The 15153-nt window shown below is 34.6% G+C and overlaps 1 protein-coding gene across 1 annotated transcript in view; it reads left to right on the forward strand.

The window, feature by feature from the left end:
• Positions 1-15153, forward strand: part of TOP2B (DNA topoisomerase II beta) — a 64500-nt gene that overhangs the window by 41433 nt on the left and 7914 nt on the right. The window contains exons 22-29 of the mRNA XM_026688449.2: positions 868-1002; positions 1086-1286; positions 9450-9645; positions 9749-9840; positions 10872-11027; positions 12029-12112; positions 12684-12881; positions 13568-13712. Coding sequence (XP_026544234.1) covers positions 868-1002; positions 1086-1286; positions 9450-9645; positions 9749-9840; positions 10872-11027; positions 12029-12112; positions 12684-12881; positions 13568-13712 — 1207 coding nt within the window. The remainder of the gene's footprint in view (positions 1-867; positions 1003-1085; positions 1287-9449; positions 9646-9748; positions 9841-10871; positions 11028-12028; positions 12113-12683; positions 12882-13567; positions 13713-15153) is intronic.

The raw sequence follows: 15153 nt of genomic DNA on the forward strand, positions 1-15153 counted from the left end.
TGTTGAAATAATAAAAAAAGAACACTCAACCAAAAACAGTCTACCTACTCTGTTCAGCAAACTCTAAAGCAGGGGGTGTCAAACTCAAGGTTTGGGGACCAGATCTGGCCCACGGGGTGCTTAGATCTGGCCCGCAGGGTCTCCCTGGAAACAGCAAAGGACCAGCCTGCAGTGCTTCTTCCAGCAAAAACAGAAGTAGGGAGAGCTGTGTGTGGTCCTTCCAAGCTTTGTTTTAGCTGGCAGAGGATTGCAGAAGGCCATCGCAACTTGGGAGCCCATTTTTGCTGGCAGAGTTCTCAGTCCGCCACAGGTCATGTTGAGCAGGCCATGACCCCTGGCCACGCCCCTTGTCCCCCCCAAGATCAAACACAACCCTGATGCGGCCCTCAATTAAATTGAGTTTGACACCCCTGCTCTAGATTAAAGAGTTACTTTCCTGCAATGCATCTAATACCTTTGCCAAACACAAATACATAGTTTTGGAAATTTCTCCTTAATAAATCAGTGAACAAATATAATATTTTTGATCTGTTTGTTTAATATTTTTTTAGTTTTAGGACTTTTATTTTTTTTACAAATATCACATTTATGTCATATTTATGCAGAAAAAAGCACCCTTGTATACACTGTGATTCACGCTCACTTTTGTCCTTTCTCTGTGGTTATATATTAGTTTGCTCATTTGTATGGAAGAATTAATAGTGTGAAGTTTCCTACAGAAATAACATGCCATTTCTATATCAATGTTATTTTAGCCTTAGATACTGATTTGATTTTAATTGAATGTTTTTTGTTATCTACAATTATAAAAATATATATGAGACTTTTTAAGATGTGTATAATTAATGCATATTTTTAATGTTGTAGCTTCCAAACTACAAAAACTTTAAAGGAGCAATCCAAGAACTTGGTCAGAATCAATATGTAGTGAGTGGAGAAATATTTGTGGTTGATAGGAACACAGTAGAAATTACAGAACTTCCAGTTCGAACATGGACTCAGGTAAATATTTTTGATGCAATTTTAAACTTAAAATATGTCAACTATTTTCTTTGCATTTTATTTTCATTTTAATGTCTTTACAGGTTTATAAAGAACAAGTATTAGAACCAATGTTGAATGGGACTGAAAAAACACCAGCATTAATTTCTGATTACAAAGAATATCATACTGATACAACTGTGAAATTTGTTGTAAAAATGACAGAAGAAAAGCTTGCTCAAGCAGAGGCTGCTGGACTCCACAAAGTTTTTAAGCTTCAAACAAGTTTAACTTGTAATTCTATGGTAACTTTTCTCTATGTTTGACCTCCAGACCAGTAGCTGTTTACCATTTTTCAGTGTTATACTAGTAATATATTCTGTGTAGCACATGACTAATGTTTCTCTTTGTATATTTTATACAAAAAGTAGTATTCTCTCTTTGCTCAGTTAATCATGGCAATTGGGATTAGGAACTCTGTTGCTAAGTGAAGTTGTCATAAGGTTTGACATTATGTGACTGCACAAATTTATGGTGCAGTTCTCAGCTGCAGTCGTTAGGTAAATCTGATGTTACAGAATCCCATGGTCATATGATTGCCAGGTGCTTCTTTCTATTGGGTTTTCCATTGGATTTGTTGCTGAGCACGTGCAATCATGGGAATTACAATCATGTGAATACTGTGAAAACTGAAACTTTCAGAACTTATAAGTATTGCTCATTTGGTGCTATCGTATCTTAGATTAGTCACTGAACAAGTGTACTTTCAATAAGAACTACCTGTATAATAATTTTTGGGATTAGCAGCCAAAAATTTATAAGATACATCCAAACATTTTCAGAAAGCAAAGTATTTGTTATGCAGTGTAATTTATAGATTTTAATAGATCCAAATAGTCCTAAAATACTTGAATAAAAATAGCTTAGGAATTGTTCTACTAGTACTCTTCAAAAGTAGTTCTATAAAAAAGGTGTTGCATAAATATAATACAATGTAAATGTAATATAACCAAGGTAGGAAGAATTGTTGAGAGATTATTAACCAATAACGCAGCTCATGTATTGAACATAATACACTCCTAATCATCTCCAACTTTTAAAGGTAAAGTGGCATCCTAGGATAAGGGAGTAAATCTTTCAAAGAGATTTAATTACAGTCCCCAGCCTATTCCTTCTGTTGATTAGAAGTCCCTTTAGTTTGTCTGGCTTTATTCCTATTTTTGCTGTCTACTTCAGGTCATCTGTTCCCTGGTAATTCTTTATTTAAAATAATGCTGGGAAATTCTTTTCAAGGTATATTAAAATAAAAACTTGTACTTGACCTATAATTATTTATCTATTCAAGATATTAATCAGCATTTAAATGAACTGAAAATTCAAAATTGGCCATTTTATTTAGCATCTGATTCCTAAAACAGTGACTAAATAAGAAATTATTTCATATATATGTAGTTTTACAGAAACACATGCTGTATGTTTATTCAGAAGGAAACTGTACAGTATTTTGTTCGGCAAGGCTTGCAATCAACTAATATGCTTAGGATTGCAGCCTTAAAATTAATAATAAATAACGCATTGTTGTTAAAGATGCAGAATGATTTTTTCCTCATAACAGGATTTATTAAACACCTTTAAATTCTTATATGAGGATGCAGAATAGGCTATAAATTTATAGACAAAATAAAATAATTTCCAATAAGTTTTGCCTAGCTACCAATTCTGTTTCATCCATTGTTTTGAGAGGAGCTGTAAAATCAATTGCTTTCTACTTCAGAGAGAATAATTTAATTATTAATAATTTAAAAAGCTATTTTTTTCAAATAAGTCTTCTGGACATAATCATAGGTGGCAAATCAATGGCAAAGATATTGAACAAGTTTAGGACTTGAAATATCTTGGGATTGTTTCCATGCACCAACAAATCTACTTCCTAAATGAGAAGATGAGAAATGAAGCTTCCATATTAAGATTTGTTTTCATACACCTGGCAGACTAAAAGTATTTGAGGACAAAATAATATCATAGCTGTCCTATGACTTTCAAAATGTACATAGAAGAACATAGAACTATTAAAAGCTCCACAAGGAATTCATAAGAAATCTTCATAAGGAATTTGGCTTTGGTTTCTTGTTGTGTTCTGTTCCTTTTTTGACTCCAAGATAAATTTCAGATTTCAAGGCATAAATTACTTTGTGTCACTTTAAGTCGTTATGTATTCTAACCAGTGGTTGGATTCAATTTTTTTTACTACCAATTCTATGGGCGTGGATTGGTAGGCGTGGCAGGGGAAGGATACTGTAAAATCTCCAGTCAGAGGTGGTATTTTCTGGTTCTATGAACTACTCAAAATTTCCGCTACCAGTTCTCCAGGACTGGTCAGAACCTGCTGAATACCACCTCTGCTGTATTGATTCAATTTGGATTTGATGAAGTCAAAGCATCTTTAAAGCAATGTGCCAGAGATATAGCTCTGCAAAATCAACTTAAATAGGCCGCATCATATACTCAGTGAACCCACAAAAAAGTTTTCTGCACATTATTTCTACAATATTGTCCTCAAAACATCAAAAGAGCTTTTACTCTGGCTCACTATAATGTTCTCCGCTCTGCTCTCTTGGAGAAAAGGTGTGATGTTTTTCAGTCGTTGTGGTGAGGGGAAATTGAAACTATGGATCATATTTCCTCATGACACAATATCTGGGCAGGGCAAGCTAATTAGTTTTGCTAGGTGACCATATGGCAGAAGTTTCAGACAATGTAGTCTGATTCTCTGTCAGAGTTATGATTAAAAATGATCTTTACAACAAGTCTTCCAAGTGAGGTGATTCTAAGCATTACTAGGCTTCCATAAAATATTTTCTCTTCCTTTCACTCCACTTCTCCCTTCCCCTGCCTTACTTTTTTTCCCTCTTCTCCTTTTAAATATACACATACCACTTTATGTTTTCTTTTGCTATTTCTTTGTTAAAGTTGGTTGGAATATAATGGCTACAATCCTAACAAACCCTAGAAGGGTTACAGCAGATATTAGAATTAATATAATTGAGCATAGGTTTATATTCTCACAGTGTTCTTTTTAAATTCAGTGGTGGGATTCAGCCAGTTTGCACCACTTCGGGAGAACTGGTTGTTAACTTTCTGAGCAGTTTGGTGAACTGGTTGTTGGAAGAAAATGTTATGATATGTACAGAATAATCCTTGAGTAACAAGGATATGCACATGGAAATGTTTATGAGAATAGTTATGAATAATAATTTTTTTAAAACAAATTTTATTAATTTTCAAAGACAATACACAAACAAAACATAAAACGTAAGAACATAGAACATCTTTTAAGAAAGCAAATGAAACATCTTATTTAAGTACAGCATAGTTCCAAATTATCACATTTCCATACAAACACAATTTAATATGCATCTTATGTATTCAGCTTCATATCTTAACTCTTTTTCCAACTTCTCACTATTTTTCCCTTTACTTCTATTCAATTTTATTCATTACAGTTATACTTTCATCTGTCTTATTTATGATTTCGTATGTTCCCATCCAACAATCTTAATTCTCAATAAACAAACATCAACAAACAAAACACATAACATGAAAACATAAAACTTCTTTTTAGAAAGCGGCTTAACCTGGTTACATCTTTTGTACAGACATAAATCAAATTCATGCTCACCTTATATACTATTTCAATCTTATTTAACATTCTATATTTTCTATATGTCTTCTCCCCTCGTTTCACTCTCTTAATTCTATTTTATTTACTTCATCTCAATTTAAATCATTATACTTGTATTTTTTGTCCGTTCTTTTTCAATTGTCTATTTATCTTTTCTCTTTAATACAAAATTTTTCCTGTAATCAGTGGTTGAAGTATGACACCTTTCTATTTCCCCCCCAATTTTAACACTTAAAATAATACATAATTTCCATTCTGATTCTGCTTAGTACATTCTAAATAACATTTTAAAGTAGAAAAAACATAATAAGCTTATAATATAGTAAAAACAATGTTCCATAACAAATAAATTAATTAAACTCTATTATTAAATCTTAGATATTTTACACATAAATATTAGATATTATTCAATCTTAAAATTTTTACACATTCCCTACAATATTCTATTAACACATATAATATACCAGTTTTCTAACTCTATTTCAAATACGAATACTACAATACAATCTTGTGTACTTTTGCAGAATCTCTTTTTAAATTGTATTTTACCCTTTGTCTCTAAAAAAAACCTGTTTTTTAACATCTTGTTTTAAGCCTTTATAACTTCTCTGACCTTTTCCCCTTCCTTTCTTGTCGAATCTAGCCTTTTTACCCCCCCATCTCTCAATCTCCACCCTTTTAGTCTCCCCTCTCTGTTGTATTCCACTTTTCTGTTGCTTTCTGACATTATATCAATTTTTCACTTTATTTTTCCCTTTCTTGGTTGTTTTTTTAGATCTTAAATTCTCCATTTTCTTTCTCCCTTTCCCCCCTTTTTCATCAACTAAAATAGTTTGTCCATTAAAGATGGCTTCTTCTTCTTCATCCCAGCTTTCTGATTGCTGTATCTCCAGAAAGGTAGAAATCGCCATTTCTATGAAGTGAAAAACAGATCCAGAAGAGCCCTTGCCTTCTTGTTCCTCTTCTTTTAGCTTTTTAAATTCCATTTTCAATTCTTCCACAGATAATGCCATTGTAAGATATATATATTTATTTTTATTTATATTTTTTAAACAATCCAAGTGTTTTTAGACTTTTAAAAAATAGTTTGCAAAAGTCCCAAAGTCATCAAGCAATCCAAATCAACACAAACTGTTTCATTTAGCACTTTCTTCTTTTAATACTTTTTCTTCCTGGGGTAGAGTTCAATTACTGTTCTAAAAAGATTTTTTAGAAGTCTTATTGCAATTTAATCTCTGATATTATAAACTCCAAGCAGTCTCCTCCAGCAGAATTTTAATATAAATCATTTACCCCTCCCTTCCCACTTATAACAAAAAAAAATTGATTTTTAAATATCAATGTTCAGAAATCTTTAATGTCCCCTTGGCTTTAATTTTCAAAATTAGTCACCTTCTGTTGCCAAAGCGGGTGTTTCCGATTTCCATTGCTATCTCCTTAGGGAAGGAGAGTGAAGAAGAAAAAAACTTTTACTTTTCACTTTCATCCGCAGCTTTTTACGATCTTCTTGGGAAACAATGTATCCTTTAGAGCAGTGGTCCCCAACCTTTCTTGTACCAGGGATCAGTTTCAAGCACAAACACTTTTTCAAGGACCGGGGGAGAATCCGAGTTTGGTGGTTTTGCTTGCAGGCGTTTCATTACCTGACTAGGTAACATCTGATGTTGTTACCTAGTCGGGTAATAAAACGCTGCCAGCAAACCACCAAGTTCAAGGAGCGTCTCGGCCCTGCCTCCCTCAGCCCCATCCCTCAGGTGTCTCCCTCCCTCCCTCAGGTGTCTGCCTCGTTCCTCTCTCAGTCGCTCTCTCGCTGCTCCACCAGCCCAGGAAGAAACTGCTTCAAAGAAGCCGGGGTGTGTGGCTTTTCCTGTCGCCACAGCTCCTCCGAAGTGCCCGTTTACCCCCACGCCGCCCGCCCACGCGCGGTTCAATCCACAGTGCTCCGTTCTGCCTGCCTTCTTCGTTTCAGAGCAGCTTCGGCTGATAAAAAGAGGCAAATAGTTATTATTCTCAGCCGAAGCTGCTCCGAAACGAAGAAGGCAGGCAGGCAGAAACGGGCACTGAATTGAAGCGCCGCGGCGGGCGGTGGGTGGGGGTAAACGGGCGCTGGAGGAGCTGCGGCGACAGGAAAGCTCCCCCGGCTTCTTTGAAGCAGTTTCTTTCTGGGCTGGTGGAGCAGCGAGAGGCGACTGAGAGAGGAGCGAGGTGGGAGAAAACCAAGCCGCTGAGCCAGAGAGCAGGACAGGCTTCGGTTGCTTCCCTCCTCCCCTTCTCTCATTTGTGTCCTTGATCCCGATCCCAGCAGCATTCACCGAAGGCGAAGAAAGCCGCCATTTTTAAAAAAAAATTTCTTTGCGGCCGGTACAGAGTGCTCCACGGCCCGGTACCGGTCCGCGGCCCGGTGGTTGAGGACCCCTGCTTTAGAGAGCTAGATTTCCAGGGTATTCAGATATTGCTTATTGTCCCGGTTCAGCCAAAGACTTTCACTTTCTTCACTTCCTCCTGCACAAAACTTGTCCGGCTGAGAGGTTCTTTGTGGCGGCCATTGCTGACCGCCGTTCCATCGCCTTTGGAAAAGGGAGTTTAGCCAGCTGAGGAAGGGGATTGCGATGTCCCCAGACCCCTGTCCGGATCTCCCCTATCTTCAGTTATCCCTACAGGATAACTATAGCCCCCAAATCCAGCTGGATCAGAGGCACTCCAGCAGCGAGCACGGGAGGGATCGCGCACAAACGCGAATTCCTGCCGCCGCCGAAGCCTGTCAAACCAGAACCAGAATAGTTATGAATAATTATCCAGCCACACACAGATACACTAAATTGAGTTAAAGTTTACTTTAAGAAATAGCACAGTCCAATAAACGGTCCAGGTCATATACGTTTAACAGTCTAAAGAATATCCAATTACAAAGTCTTCTTATCGGTTGCCTTTATCATTTACAGTAAACAAAAATATCAAAGTATAAGCACAGCATAAATACAACAGAGACTCAGAGTCAAACTGAGATAGCAACAGAATGTCAGAGATACAGAATGTCAGAGAGAGCAAGCCATGTTCTCTAGCTCCCTCTTATGGCAATTCACAATACAATCAACCAATCGGAACATAATACAAATCAATACAGTGACTTTGTCTTAAAGCTACAAACATACATTGTTGGTTTATATATAGCCAACCCAACTAATTGGTGGACAGATTCCTAACAAATCATTAGAGCAGAGAAACGTTTTGTTAAATTATCCCATCATTGTTTAAATTCCAATAATATATCATTTTATTTATTCTAGTTATTTATAACAATAAATTAGTTATTATAAAATTAATTGTAATTTCATCAGGTTCTTTTGCATTTTAATACCTATACTTTGTAATTTTATCTTTATCTAATTCTATCAATATAACATTTTTATTTATATTTTAGCATAATTGTTATTAGTTATTATTATTGTAATTAATTTTGCTTCCTATCACCATTCATTCAAAGATCATTCAAGGTTATGACACCACTAAATTAATGGTAGTTACAACTGATCCTCAGAATTCTAGCCCTCCCAGCACCCCCATAGCCATATGATTATGATTTGGGAATTTAGTAAATAGTTTTCACTTATGAATGGTTGCAGCACTCCACAATCATGTTATTGCTACTTGCAGTCTTCCTTTCATTTCCTCCAGAAAGTTAGTGCTGAAGTCAATAGAGAAGGTACTTGGCTCTGTCTTCCCCACCTGCACATTCTTCCCTGGCCCTTTGCTCTCATGCTAGCCACAAGCAATAACATTGTAATTATATATATATAAAAGCGAAATACCACTCATGCATCATCACAAAATCTCCAGAAACTGTGAAGCCTACAAGCTTGAAATTTGGCACGTATGTTCCTCTTGGCTTCTAGGTGCTCACTACGAAAGGGTTTTTTGAAATGACCATCAGAACATTTGTATTTTGTATATTATTATTAATACACTCTGATGCTAAAGAGTTCTACTCCCCCTCCCCACCTGAAAAGAAATCTGTTCCAAATGCAAAAAACAAGCAGAGAGTTTTAGTTTCACAGACCTAACCAGCTTTAGTACAGATCAGTTCAGCTAGGCCACACCTAGGCTCCTTGCTGTCTCCTTGCTCACACAGCAAATACTGTTTCACTTTCCAAACAGCCCTCAACTCTCTCACACACTGACAGGACGCTAGCCAGATGAGTACCGATGGATGCTGGTACACAGAGGCAGAATTTGTTTTTCCTTATTTTCCTCCCCCAAAACAGCCTGACCACATAGTTTCATAAAGAAGCACCAGTATCGAACTAGTACTGCATATAAAACATGTAATAAACAGGATAACAATGTATGAAATGTGTGTCTGGATATGTATATAATTTGCATTCCGCTATTTGTTTTTCTTTAGTCATTGGTCATTTTTGTCCAGATTTCACATGCAGCTTACACTGAAGGGGTTACCTAGTACTATATGCAAACAAAATGACTAGTTGTAAGTTAAAATAAAATGCTTCTTTGATTTTAATTTAATATTTGATACTTCTGAAAAAAACAAAATAAAAAACTTCATGTATATGTATCAAAGATTAGTACATTCTTATTAATTAAAAAAAAACAGCTTTGTCAATATCAGGTAAAACAAGTGAAATCTGATTTTTGAATTTAAAGCTGAGAAATTTTAAGACTCTAGTTTTCTATAATAATTATATTTTTCCTTTAGAAATAATAGCATTTATTTAACATTGTGGAATAGTGGAAATAGTTTTTAATCCATTTTTTCTATATTCTCCAGGTACTATTTGATCATATGGGATGTCTGAAGAAATATGAAACTGTGCAAGATATCTTAAAAGAATTCTTTGACTTGCGTTTAAATTATTATGGTTTGCGTAAGGAGTGGCTTATAGGAATGTTAGGGGCAGAATCTACAAAGCTTAATAATCAAGCTCGCTTTATTTTAGAGAAAATACAAGGCAAAATTGCCATAGGTAAGAACAATACAGAATTAAAGGAAATTTATAATTTTCTCTTGAATTGATTTCTTTGATGCATATATATATATATTTATTACAATCTCTTTTTCCCCCTTAGAGAACAAATCGAAGAGAGATTTGATTCAGATGTTAGTCCAGAGAGGTTATGAATCTGACCCTGTCAAAGCCTGGAAGGAAGCGCAAGAAAAAGTAAGTCATAATTCCACTACTGGTCTTTTTAATTTACTTGGTTGAGAAAATCACCATCACATTCATGCATTTCAACAGGATAAGCACATCGATTTCTTCAGTAGAGTTTAAAAAAGGAGTTTAAGCCTAGGCAAATTGACTGTTGGAAGATGTACTATTAATTGTATAGAACTGAAGGCCCTTTTTAGAATTTTGTGCAATGTATGAAAATCAGGGCCAGTATCCTTTTCTCATTCCTGCTACTGAATAATTCATCAGCAAATATATTGATAGGAATGAAGAAAAATAAGCAAGAAAGAAAACAAAGTGTTAGAGGAATGTCAGTATACAGTGATTTTGCCTTTTGAGAAAATACTTTTTTTCCCCACAGTAAATACTTTTTTAAAAAGTCCCTTTTTAAATGGTCCTTTTTTGGATAGAATTCAATCCGAGTCACACTGTATTTTTAACAATTCTATAGGTGTGATTAGCCTTTGAGAGTCTATTTTGCCTTGCCTGAGTTATAGCAGTCTTCAGGATAATTTATAATCTATTGCATCTATTATTAATATCTATATATAAACAAGCCAGCTATTCATATTGTAATATTTTTTGCTTTTCTCTGAAGAGAAAAGCCAGTATTTTTGAAATTTTGAATTTGAGCATTTTTGAAATAGCCATGATGGCACAGTGGTTAGAATGCAGTACTGCAGGCTACTTCTGCTGACTGCAGCAGTTCGGCAGTTTAATTCTCACCGGCTAGAGGTTGACTCAGCCTTCCAACCTTCCAAGGTCGGTAAAATGAGAATCCAGATTGTTGGGGGCAAGATGCTGACTTCTGTAAACTGCTTAGATAGGTCTGTAAAGCAGTATATATAAGTCTTAAGTGCTATTGCTATTATATTTACTCTTTTAAAAAAGTGATTAAATATTTTGACAATCTCCTGCCTAATATATTAAAAATTACTTTTCACCGTTATTAGAATTTTTTACTATGTTTCCCAATTTATTCATATGTGTGCAGTATTTTAACTAATTTTATCTTTAAATAGGCTGCAGAAGAGGAAGAAATGCAGAACCTGAATGATGATAATTCATCTTCTTCAGGATCTACTTCAGGTCCAGATTTCAATTACATCTTAAATATGTCTTTATGGTGTCTTACTAAAGAGAAAGTTGAGGAAATCATTAAGCAGCGAGATACAAAAGTAGGTATTTTCTGAATTTTGAAGATAAAGGTATTTCCCAATATGCTATTGAGAATATTCCTTTATGATGAAAAAATGCAAAATTGCAAGTTAACACATGTTCATTTTTAAATTAAATTTTTTTCTCAAAATTATAATTTAATAGCATTATTATATTGTTAATGAACAATATAATCTAACAAAATGTACATAATTTTTACATCCCTTGATAATATTGACATAGAAGATCAAAGCTCAACTTTACAAGGTTCATAATTATTGTGTGGAATCCATTGCCACAAAACAAGATGATAGCCACTAATCTGAATGGTTATAAAAGGTGACTGGGATAAATTTACCCAGGATAGGTCTGTTACAGAGGGGCATGATGGCTCAGTGGCTAAGATGCTGAGCTTGTCGATCAGAAAGGTCGGCAGGTCGGCAGTTTGAATCCCTAGCATTGTGTAACGGAGTAAGCTCCTGTTACTTGTCACAGCTTCTGCCTAGCAGTTTGAAAGTATGTAAAAATGCAAGTAGAAAAATAGGAACCATTTTGGTGGGAAGGTAACAGTGTTCCGTGCACCTTCGGCATTTAGTCATGCTGGCCACATGACCATGGAGACGTCTTTGGACAACGCTGGCTCTTTGGCTTTGTAATGGAGATGGCACTGCCTACTCCAGCACCGCCTCCTAGAGACGAAAATGACTAGCACATATGTGTGAGGGGAATCTTTACCTTTAGGTCTGTTAAATCCTATTTGTTTTGAAGTCTTAATGTTACCTCCCAATTGTGAGAGTCTTGCCTCCAAATATCAATTGTAGGACAACTTTAGAAGGAGGGAGATAGATTTCCAGCTTCTACTTCTGAATACTTCAGGGCTCTAGCCACTGTCAGCAACAAAATGTTGGATTAAGATCCTTGGCCTTATCCAGTTATATTTATGTTCTTATATTGGCTTACCTTAAGTGTTCAAAACATTTCTCTAATACAAATTATTTTGTTATTCTTTTATGTTTTGTAGGGAAAGGACCTCGGTGATCTCAAGAGAAAATCATCTTCTGACCTTTGGAAAGAAGATTTAGCAGCTTTTATAGAAGAACTTGAAGTATGCTGACATATTAAAATTCATGTATACTATCAAGTTTCATATTAGACTTATTTGGAGGCAATTATCTTCAGATAACTAAGTTCATTATAAGAGAATGAAATTTTTCGTAATTTCATTTCTGAATTGTGTTTTCAAATTTCTATTTGCTGCAAATGTTACAATAAGGAAATGTAGAGTCTTGGTTTCGGTGAGACTTGGAATGTATTTAGACAGTTTTGGATTGAATAAATAAATAAATTCCTCAATTATTCCTAAATTTTTCTACATATTTGACTTCTTACTTTGCAACTTGAAAATCTAATAACATTTCTTTAAATATACACTAATGAGCTTTTAATTTTTTATTTGTCTGATTTTCAAACTGAATATTTGGTAAGGAATTTGATGTAATTGTCTAATCTATTTTTATAGGAATAGTAGTGAAAGAATACAGCTATATTATATTTAAAGCTACTCTCATAACTGCATGAATTATAAAAATATGTGTATTAATATAATACCTTAGAATAGGTTATTACACAGTTTAGAAGCTATTTATATCTAATTTTTATTTTCATGCATGTTTTAGAAAGTAGAAGCTCAGGAAAGAGAGGATGTACTGGCAGGAATGACTGGCAAACCCATAAAAGGCAAAGTTGGTAAACCCAAGGTGAAAAAACTTCATTTAGAAGAGACTATGCCTTCACCTTTTGGTAGAAGAATAGTTCCACAAATTACATCAGCTATGAAAGCTGATGCCAGCAAGAAATTGCTAAAGAAAAAGAAGGTAAAATACATCTTTTAAAATATTTTTGGTTAGCATATATCTTACATTTTCCCCAAAACAATTTATATCTTTTTTATTGGAAGCGGTTTAAAAACTATTGAACAAATACAAAATCGCAAATATTTAAAAAAAAAACTATATAGCAAAACTATATAACAATGTGATTAAAAAGCATCAAAAAGGAAAGGGTAACAAAACTATGAAATGATTATCCAGTTTGTTCTAGACTATCTGAATATTTTTGGATTTTCCTTAGAATAGGAGTATTTAAAGCTCTTTAATAGTAACCTAATAAAAAAGTAACTAGAATATAAGCTTTTCTTTCTGTAGTACTATCCAAATGTAGAAAGCACTTCTTTGGAAATTGAATGTTATTCTTGTCTCTTTAGTTTCCAAAGGTTAAAACACAAATTTTAAATTTTAATTGATTAATCTTTTAGTATTTTTTATTTATAATGTATGTGTTTTAATATAGTTTAATTTTATGTTTTGGTTTAATTGATTGCTAGTTGCCTTATATAGCTTTGTGAAATGGAAAGACAATATATGTAATTTCAAATTCTAAGTTGGAAATGGAATTTGAAAATTGAGATTTATCTCCAAAGCTATATGTTGAGCGTATTTTTCAGTTTGCATTATTCTCCCAATAATAACATTAACTTCATTTGTTTTCTTTTTAATTTTAGGGGGACCTTGATACTTCAGCAATAAAGTTGGAATTTGATGAAGAATTTGGTAGTACACCAATAGAAGGTCCTGGAGAAGAGTTGCTTAATACCTCTGGTCCAGTGATTAAGACACCTAAGCCCAAGAGAGAAAAGAAGGAGCCTGGTGAGTAATAGTGTGACAGAAGGATATCTCTTGTGGAGACCCAGAGTAGGTTTTTTGCCCATAGACTATTATTCAAGCTCAAACATTACAAAGGTGTACCACCAGTGTCATGTATTTGTAGTATTTGAAAAAATCTTTTGCCTCACATGCACTGTGACTTTTTTAAGGCTAAAACTATAATATTTAGATCTACTGATAAAAATAAAATTGAAAAAAATATATTTGGATAACCATACCTTTTCCATTATCATGCTTGTAGAAGATAAAATTAAGAACCATTTATTTATTTATTTGTATTATTTTCAATTTGTCCAGCTATTGGGGAATCAAGGACAAGGCAACATAATGAGATAGTAGAGTCATCACTATGTGAAAAACAGATACAATGAGGACAGTCCTGTAATACAGCAGTCCCCAATCTTTCTGGCTCTGAGGACTGGTAGGGGAGGAGTTGTTTCGCACACATGCCTGCCACTTGTGCAAATGGAGTTTCACACACTCAATTCCCAACAGACTGCGGACTAAGAAGGCAATAGGTTGCTAAACATGGAGACAAAATGGAAATATCAGTGTAATTGCATCTAACTTGTGACTAGTAATATATTACTGGATAAAAACAATCGTCATGAGATTGAACAAGTTATACCAGAGGTTAGACTATCATGTTCATGGCATAACAGGTTAACAGTTAAAGAATAATTAAACTAAGAAGGGCAGAAGCCAGTGTTGCTTCAACTGACAGAAAATTTGTCATGATCCTGAGTCCAAATAAAAGAGACATTTGTTAAAGAAGAGACTATAATAATGGATACAAATAAAAGGAAATGTTTCTAACTCAGGGTTGAAGTGGAGGTGGAGGGTCTTTGGTACTCTCTTTGGCACTTTGATACTCTTTTGGCACTCTGTAGCACTGATGATGTTACCTGATTTGAGTAATAATGAACCTGCAAGAAAACAACCAAAGAGAGCATCAATTATTATAATTGAACTTGAAAATCAAAGTTGGTTCTTCAGAAATGGCAAAATTCCCACCAGGTGAAGAACAGAATGCAATTCTTTTTTATTGGTAGAAAGTAGCATTTACAAAATAGCCTCGCTGCCCCCCCGCCCCGCCAAAATTGACACCTATCTGTGAAATCAAATAACCCCTATAGAGAATTTGAGTTTTATAAAATTGCAACTCTACATATTAGTTTTGTGTCCCTGACCTGCTAGATGGCAAAAAAGTACAATAGGATTTTCAGTGTCATTACCATGTGCAGTTAGGAGAAAATGGTCAACAAACTATAAAACTACAGATTAATACTAGTGCAAAAGATTGCTATATTAATATGGAGTGAAGATGCGTCCCATGTGACAGTATATATAGAAATAAATTTGGGTCCAGTAATTGCTCCCCAGTAATGCAAGAGCAAAAAGAGATTGTAAATTGAGGTTTAAA

This window comes from Notechis scutatus, chromosome Z (genome assembly GCF_049901735.1).
Source record: "Notechis scutatus isolate UNSWTSFEM ecotype Mainland chromosome Z, rNotScu1.2, whole genome shotgun sequence".
Lineage (NCBI taxonomy): Eukaryota > Metazoa > Chordata > Lepidosauria > Squamata > Elapidae > Notechis > Notechis scutatus.